At 45.4% G+C, this 8,973-nt stretch overlaps 1 protein-coding gene across 1 annotated transcript; it reads right to left on the bottom strand.

Annotated features, from left to right (window-relative positions):
* Nucleotides 1-1,114: 1,114 nt before the first annotated feature.
* On the bottom strand, nt 1,115-5,784 carry LOC133495658 (C1q-related factor-like). The gene is made up of 2 exons (XM_061810554.1): nt 5,164-5,784; nt 1,115-1,415 (listed from the first exon to the last, which is right to left on the bottom strand). The coding sequence occupies exons 1-2, from the start codon at nt 5,764-5,766 to the stop codon at nt 1,236-1,238; spliced, it is 783 nt and encodes a 260-aa protein (XP_061666538.1). The 5' UTR covers nt 5,767-5,784; the 3' UTR covers nt 1,115-1,235.
* Between the last annotated feature and the right edge of the window lie 3,189 nt (nt 5,785-8,973).

Raw genomic sequence — 8,973 nt, forward strand, 5'->3', positions numbered from 1 at the left:
CTTGGATTTTTGCATGCAGATGCTAACAAGTGAGCACATCACATGATAAAATGACGACAGTTTGAAAAGGTTTGAACGGACGCACGCCAGGAGGACTGACAAGAAGATTCAGGATCAGATTTGACCGTTTCTAGTCCGTCCTTCCTATTCACACTTTTACATTTTATTATTTTTCCCTCCAGGGAATCTAGCCTTAGTTATTTGCTGAATAACTCCCCACTTTCTTTCTTTCTTTTTTGGGGGGGGGGCGTTCTTTCTCCAATAGTTGAAAGTTGCCACATGATGGCGCCAAAGCCCTGGATGTACTCATTGGTGTCAAGGAGGTATGCTGACTGAAATGCATTTTTACAGTATGTCGGGCAGGAGCGTCTTCGCTACATTCTTCTGGTGTATATTTTTTTTCAATGTCAGCCATTTGTTTTGAAATATAGCACATTTTTTAATTTTAGTTTGTAGCATATTATGGTTTAGAATATTAATATAGGCACCCCAGTCGGGGTTGATTAATCCCTAACCTGAGTGGATATCCTCATGATTTATGAGGGTGACAAATGTCACATCTTGGCCTCTCGCATTGACGGTCCGCCGTCTGGCATTCATTTTCGCAAAACTCATCTTTCCTTATTTTCTACTGGAAAGAATTTGAAGTGAGTTGAGGAGTTTCTTTTAGACAAACAAAGCGCTTTGGCGCCACCTTTCGGCATCAAACCCTTGCCGCGAATTCCTCGCTGATTTTCACGACCGCAGATGGCATTCAATGTCGTTCCTTGGCACCAAAACGGGCCCCAAAGCATCTCTTTGATGTAATCTTGCAGCCTCTCGGCAAATTTCCTAACGAACAAAGCAATAAGCGAGTTTTTCAGCAAATAAGCGAGTGAGATTGCGGCCCAAAGTTCCACAAACAAGCACATTTGCAAATTGCTGAACCCCAAATATGAAAGGCTTCACATTTTCACTCCCCACATAAAATCGTCTCATTTTGGTGGCGGATTTAAAAGTCTTTCAAAAGGACACCACAGCTTATCATACTACTAAAAAAAAAAAAAAAAAAAAGCAATGAACACCAACAAATAACGTGTACAGGGGGTGTCTCCCCCCTCCCCCCCCCCCCCCCTCTCCCCGCCCCCGACACACGAATTCAAAACGTCGACCGTCAAGTCGAGACCGCCGACCCGCAGCTTCCGGGCGACGTCGGGCCCGCCTCTCTGCGAGCCAAAGTCCGCCGCCGGCGCCCGTCAGTCGGCGTACAGGATGAAGCCCGAGAAGGTGCTGTACTTGTTGCTGTTGCCCCCGTGCGCCTTGCCCCCGTCCAGTTTGATGTAGACCTCGTCGCCCGCGTCCAAGTGCAGGATGACGCTGTTGCTGGCGTAGTCGTAGCTCTGGTCCTGGTCCTGAGCGATGGCGCTCGCCCTGACCTGATATGAAGATAAATGCAAAAAAAGTGGCAAAGGATTGAAGCCAATTTAGCTGAAGCCCACGAAGAAGAAGAAGAAGAAAACAACAAATTTACGAGTGAGCTTCAGGCACTCCACTGGCTCAACTTTGGGAATTTCCCAGTCGCAAGCTGAGAAGGGTTGCGTCAGGAAGGGCATCCGGCGTAAAAATTGTGCCAAACATATGTGCGTTCATCTGAGAAAGGGACAAGCCGAAAGAAACGCAAGCTGTTGAATTTCTTGCCTTGTGCTGCTCGGGAAAATAGTAATTCCGGGGTCCTGCCGCTAGGTGGCGACAGCCGACCTAAAAACATCTGGCTGCCATCGGGTCAGAGGTTTTCTTCCAAAGTAGCCATCACGAGTTGTGCTCACTTTTTCCGTTTTTGCAGAAGAAAATTCCCAAATGTAACTTTTTTTTGCAGACGATGGGTTGCTAAGAATGTGAGTGCTGAGAAGGAGTGGATGATGCCTATTGAGTTGAAATGGTAGAAAAATGTAAAAAAAAAAAAAACAACAAAATATTCCGGAAAACTTTTTTCCCCCTCTTCATTTAACTGTAGAAATTACCAAATATAACTCTTTCAGACGGTGGGTGGGTGAAAAATGTAAAAAAAAAAAAAAAAAGAAATATTCAGGAAAACTTTTTTTTTCCCTTTACATTTCATTTTCAAATTTGAAAATTACCAAATGTAACTTTTTCAGACGATGGGTGCTCAGGACGTGAGTGCTGAGAAGGAGTGGATGATGTCTATTGAGTTGAAATGGTAGAAAAATGTGATGATAAAATGTAAACCTTTTTTTCCCCTCTACATTTAGTTTATATTTGTTAAAATATTGCGGAATGCTACTGTCCAATCCCTTAAAAAAAATGTTACAAACTAAACGTTTTCTATTCTTATCAAAGGAGAAAATTGATTTCAGATGGTTTGCATGACCTGCTCAGTCACAAAACAAATTGCAATCGTAATTTAAGTACAATTGTGCGCTTTCATAATATTTTGCAGCTGAAAAAAAAAAAAAAAGCATCAGCTGACGCGAGGAATCCTCCGCGTGCGTTCGTTGAGAGTGTACAAGATAGAAGAAGGCGGTGACTCAAGTGTAAGGCTTGGGCTTGAGTCACCCCGCCTGAGAGGATGCGCAGTGCTGCCAACTATCCCCCCCCCCACCCCCCCCCGTCCTCTTTATTTATTTACTTTTTCAAGTCCCGCGCTTTCATCATCAGCGCCCGTCTGCACGCAGTGTAGAAAGCCTCCACGAGTGCCACGTCTCGTACGCATCACCGAGAACACCGTAGGGCGAGGGGGGCCTTCCACTCGCCCCTGAAAACTTTTTGACGCTTCCGAAATGGCTCGCTGAGGACGCTCGGGACGCGTATTTGACCTTATGGCGCTGGCGACGGTGATGTTTTGCAGTTATTTTTTATTTGAATTTTTTTTTTTTAATTACCCCTGTATGGTGAGAAATCGACAAAAATGCCACCTGATGCAAAATTTCAGCCTACAATTTCGCTTCATTGTAGTACAACTGCAGTGCACGCTACCAGTTTTCGGGCTTACGAGTGCTGTATTGGGGTCATTGAACTCAGTGAACTTGACTTACTTCGCAGTTTGTCAAACAATCAAGAATTGTTCCCTAATAAGGCTCCAATATAATTTTTTTTTTTTTTTGCCACTTGAACTTTACAAGTTAAACAAAGACCAACGCGACCACACAGCTTAGCCTTTCAGTATGCTAGCTTAATGCTAACACTGATTAGCATCATTCTTGCAGTGCTACAACTGTTTAAGTGATGAATTGAACATAAATGGTGCAGCAACACAACTGAAAAACACCATAGCAGTACTTGCAGTCATATATTCTTTATCATCTGTGAAGAACAACTCATATTAGTGCCACACTGATGAGCAGCAGTGCGACGAAAACTTTGAATTCTTTTTCATTATGTCATCGCTGGAAGTTATTACAATGTCCAGTATTAAACAGTGCTACTTTTGGGCGTGAAGTTTAGAACAGACTGAACTTGTATCCCGAGGCGCCGCTGGGTACACTTTTGTGAGCTTTTTCTTGTGCGTATGCGGCTCGGCTCAATCTGGGTCGGTAGAGTGTCTTAAGGTAACAAGTGTTATTTGAGGTTGCCCGCACTATCTGCACTCCCATCATGTTTGTGTTTCGCTTCAGATTTTCACGGCGTTTGATCAGCGTCGTCACCTGAGGCCCGGAAGACTTTAGCAAATCATCCGTGAACGTGGCCAACGCTTCATTTTCGCCGCGGCCCTCCGATAAACGTCAAGTGCACGGACGCCGCCGCGGCGGTGTTAAAAGTTTGTATTTTGTATTTCAAAGCGCTTTGAACTTGTTGTCACGACCCCGGGGCGACGTTTTGATGCGCGGCGAGTCGCGGATCGCGCCCGGCTCGCTTTCCCGTCCGTACGCAATCTGGCAGGCCGCCACAGCGCATCGTCGTTTTTCGGGGGCTTGGACCGAGCCGGCGCTGAGATCACGACACACATGAACGCACGACTTCACCGTTTTGGACTGGTGGGCTCACCCCGCTGCCCGCGTGATGTCGTCTTTCTGAGCTCGGCAAGATCAGAAATGGCCGCACTTGGTCAACAACCCGCACGCACGTCAAGGAAACTCTGCAAATGCTGGACTTTAATCATACATGAGGGCAACTCATCTCACGTTAGAAAATTCTCCTGACAAATTGCGACACGTGATGATGATCACATCTCAATTTACTCTTAAAATGAGCCTGTTCATTAAATACTAATTGAATAAATAGCAACAGTTACAAATATCTTCTACCATCTATCTCATGGATAACATTTAATTGTTCTGGTCTGGTTAATAGGACGATGCGTAATTTGTAATGCAGTAAACAAATCGTTTTCAGACCCTCAACCATCATCGATGCCCCCCCCCCACCCAGCTGACCGGACGAGAGACGGGGTACACCTGCGACCGAAAGGCACGGAAAGAGGGTGGGGGACTGAGACGGAGCCCTGGAGAGTGAAAGTCGAAAATCTGCCAGTGACTGACGGTTAGTCGTTCCTAATCATGCCAGAAGATGGCGGCAAAGCAGTTTTTATGATTAGACAAGGCTCTGGCCTGACGAAACAAAGCTCCGCCCCTCAATTCTCGTTTTTGTTGGTTTGATACAACATATGCGCCTGCCAATGGGTAGTTTGTACGTACGCTATTCAGTCTCTCAAAGCACTTTTTAAAGGTACAATATAAAAATGTTTTTTTTTTTTTTTTTAGTTATTACACCTGCATTGTTGCGCCCCACTCTGCCACCAGATGTCACCTCGGTGATATAAAGGTATACATATTTTTTACGATAGATGTGGCTTCGACTGGAGCACAAAAAAAGTGAAGATAAGCATTTTTCAGTTAATAACGCCAGATGGGTTTCTGAAAATGAAATGCGTGATAATCAAACCGCAAATATTCAGAGGTTCGTTGCTTATCCAAGCAAACAGGCACCCGGTGGCTGAATAATGCGGAGTTGAACTTGAACGACGACAAAAAAATAGCCGGCGGGGTTACTTTTACCTCACGGGACATCTTTGTTTTGATTGACACTTCACAAACTCCGACCATAAACCACAAAATCAAAAATGATCATTCAAGCCTTTTCTCGTGTCGAACGACATCTAAGAGTTGGTTCACGGAGTTTTTGTCGCGGCGGTGCAAAGATCTTAAGGAAGTCTCAGGGGTTACCCACCAGACTGTTCTTGAGCAGGTCCGCCCACATGCTGGTGCCGTCCCCGCCCCTCATCAGAACGTTGTAAATGAAGAAGTAGGTGCCGGGAATTTTGCACGTGAACTTGCCCGTGGCGCCGTCGTAGTTCCCCCCGATGTTGGTCACCACGTCGTCAAAGCGCAGGACGTCGTAGCCTTCCTGCGGGTTCCGGAGCCCCGCGTAGAACGCCACGCGTGGCGCCGTGTTGTAGGTGGCCGTGCTGACCGAGCCCGTACCCCCTAAGCCCAGAATCCCGGTCCGGACCACGTCCGCCGCGTCCCCGGGGGGTCCCTTGGGCCCCGGCGGCCCCGGCTCTCCGGGGGGCCCCGGGGGGCCCGGCTTCCCCGGGCGGCCGGGTCTGCCCTGCGAGGCCCGGGAGGGGAAAGTGGGCAGCGGCGGTCCGACGCTGGGATCCGGGCGGTCGTCCGCCCGCCGCTCGGCGGTGACCGGCTCCTCGGCCGTGGGGAAGGGGTCGCACACCATCCGGCAGGTGCCCAGCATCTCGAACCTGCCGCCGCCCTCCTCGCCCCCTCCCACCGAGCTGACCAGCACGGGGATGAGCACCACCAGGACCAGCACCAGCATGACCCCCACGGCGGCCGCCACCAGGGTCTTGCGCCCGATGCTCAGCCGGGGAAGGGGCTGGGCCGCCAGCGCGGAGCTCTCCGGGGCGGGAATGGTGACTGCGGGTGGCGGGGTCCGCCGGGAAGGGGACGCGAGGATGTTCCGGAGAGCTGGGGAAAGGATTGAGTGACGAGAGAGAGAGAGGAGAGAGAGAGAGAGAGAGAGAGAGGGAGGGAGCCGTAGATCCCTGTCGCCGGCCGGGGGAGGGAGGGAGGGAGGGAGGGATGGGGAGAGAGAGAGAGAGGAGAGAGAGAGACGGAGTAGCATCCACACAGCAACTGTGAGTCAGGCCTGAGGAGGGCACGACAAGGATCGCCGCAGACAGGGAACAAGTCTTCAAACGCACAAGCAGGCGGCTCACCCTTTTGCGTCTGCCGCCGCTTTACAGGTTTCAACTATGTGTAAAACAACAAAAAAAAACAAAACGGTAGTTTTCAAAGTTAATGTCAATTAAGCAGTTAAGAGAAAAGGGTTCAAATGCTTGAGCAGACATTTTGTAAAAAAAAATAAATAAAAAGAAACATTTTTCGTTTATTCCTGGTTTAACGATAATAATTTGGGAGGTTTTTTTGCAAAAAAAAAAAGAAAAAAAATCTTCAAAACAACTAAAAGGTTTAAATGCTCGAGCAAATTACATTTTTTTTTGTGTGAATAAATACAAAAAAAAAAAAACCGTGATCGCTAACACCAATGTCACCAATAAGTTGCTTGCCGTTTGGTTTATTCCTGGTTTAAAGCTAATAATTTGGCGGAGGGGGTGGCAAAAAAATAATAATTTTCTTCACAACAGAGCAAAACAGTTAAGAGGTTCAAATGCTCGAGCAAATTACATTTTTTTTGTGTGTGTGAATAAATACAAAAAACGTGATCGCTAACACCAATGTCACCAATAAGTTGCTTGCCGTTTCTCGGACGATTTACGCACTCGATAAATTTTACGCTCACTTTCAAGCACATTTAAAGAAATATTAACGGCAAATTCTCGAGAAACTTTGGGCGCGGAAATGTTGAAGGATGTAAATGACGAATACGTGACGACGACGTCGACGCTTGGCTTCGACGGACCAAAATGCGAAAGGCGTTTGCCGGCTTCTGGAATCGAACCTTTTATTTCGATGCGATATACGTCGGAGTTGTTTGGCTGTGAGTTGTGAGGAACAATTTTCATATACGAAATAGAGAATAAAAGGAGGCGTTCAACCCGCAGCCGTGACTCATCCCGGTTGCCCTCGCACGGCAAACTTTGCCGCGGTTCCCTGGTGGGCGGAGTGGGATCCCGACGCGCTCTTTAGCTGCAAAAGGACTCCAGACGGAATATCGCGGTGTCCTCGATGAGGGGAGAAAAAAAATATCATCGTACCACGAAATAAATCCGATGTATTTTTTACAATAATGTCTCATGACATTAGAGTTGTACTTTATGAGAGAAAAAAAAAACAGCGTTCTGAAAATAAAATAAATAATAATTTTATGAAATAATGTTTTATGAGGAAAATAATTAAAGTTGTTCCAAGAATAGCAGATACACATTACGAACCAACTTGTAACGCAGTACAATTGCAAAAAAGGTAAAAAAAAATACTTTAGCGCCCCCATGTGGTCAATCAACGCACTATGAAATGACCGCTTGGGTTCACATCCTTATTTCGACCACTAGATGGCGTCCGCAACCCGTTCTTTCTCCTTCCTTTCTTGACATTTCACAGTACTTGGCCGCGTTTACAGTACAGTAGAGTACAATACAGTACTGTACTTTCAGACAAGCTCTTCTTATCTGTTCGACTGGGAAGAGGGGGGGGGTCTGGGGGGGCCATCTTCATCAGCAAGACACATTCCACAGTGGGGAGGGGGTCTTGTCCTCAGTCAGCGGAAAAGTACAAAAAGTACAGATTGGACCAGTGGGGGTTTCTCTCTCTCTTTTTTTTTGGGGGGGGGGGGCAGAATTCTCCAAATAAAATTACAGCCTTGTAATATTTCAAGTTGCATCTCATGATAATACAACATTATTTGTAGTTCTCGTCTCCTCATGCAGCCATATTTTACAATAAATTGAAGAGTTCAGACGCAAAAGCAGATATATCCATTTGTGTCGATTATTTAATTAATAAATACTTTTGATTTATAAATCAAAGAATCTACACAAACAACAAAAATTGATATATTTATAAATAAAAAAATATTTATAAATCAAAGAATTTCTGCTTTTGTGTCTGAACTCTTCAAATAAAGTGTTTTTTTTTTTTAAGAATGAATGCAACTTCATTCTCATAATATTGGGAACTGATCATGAAGACAACTTTTTTTCTTTCAAAATATGTTTTTTTTTAATCAGAAATATGCTGTATTTTTTTTTATCTTTTTTTTCTCTCTTGAGTGAAACTGACTTGTAAAGGTACAACTTCATTTTATTTTGACTGTCAAAATAGAAGTGCATTTTTAGTTTTTGTCTCAAGTCCAACATTTTTGTCGTAACAACAAAGTCAATATTTTCAACGAGATTTGAATGTATTTTTCCTCATCACACTACAACTTGGTTCCCGCTCCGAGGGCTGAAAGCGAAAAATATTTACTGCGCGGGAGAACATCTGCAGGCCCGGCTTGAGAGGATTTTCTATTTTTTTGTTCTTGGGCTTTCGGGTCCTTTTTAGGAAAGCAGCCGCTGCCTCGCGGAATTCTCTGAGAATTCCATTGCCGCTTTTGCATCTAGAAAACAGCGATAGCGGGCAAATTGCTTTGATTGTGAAGACTTATTTACATGTATTTTCTTCAGAAAGATCAAAGATGATGAGTAAATATATCTAGTTTTAAAAGATTTCAGCCTTATCTGCACAACTAGAATTGTGACATTTTTAAATTAGTGCAATGCAACCAACATTATGTTTTTTTTTTTTTTTCCCTGAAAGGTCAATGACATTGATCTTGTCGTTTGTTTTGTCTGCGGTGTGATCAGCTGTGGGGTGAAGGTGAGACCCCATCCACTACCAAAAAAAAAAAAAAAAAAAAAAGCGTGAACAAGTCCAACTGGTTGAATTTCGGCCAAGTGCACTCCACGCACACATATATTTGCCTTTTTAGGGCATGCGCGCCTCTTACGCAATCGCGGGCCGCCCTTTGCCGGATCTCCGCACGGGAAAAACGGAGAGGAAAGGGGAGGGCTCGGGACGGGTG

This window comes from Syngnathoides biaculeatus, chromosome 22, assembly GCF_019802595.1.
Source record: "Syngnathoides biaculeatus isolate LvHL_M chromosome 22, ASM1980259v1, whole genome shotgun sequence".
In the NCBI taxonomy this organism is placed as follows: domain Eukaryota; kingdom Metazoa; phylum Chordata; class Actinopteri; order Syngnathiformes; family Syngnathidae; genus Syngnathoides; species Syngnathoides biaculeatus.

Excerpts from the sequence above, each read along its gene's own strand:
- LOC133495658 (XM_061810554.1), bottom strand. The coding sequence starts at position 5,766 with ATGCTGGTGCTGGTCCTGGTGGTGCTCATCCCCGTGCTGGTCAGCTCG. Across the intron at positions 1,416-5,163 it reads ACCTGCTCAAGAACAGTCTG|GTCAGGGCGAGCGCCATCGC; the intron begins GTGGGTAACCCC and ends TCTTCATATCAG.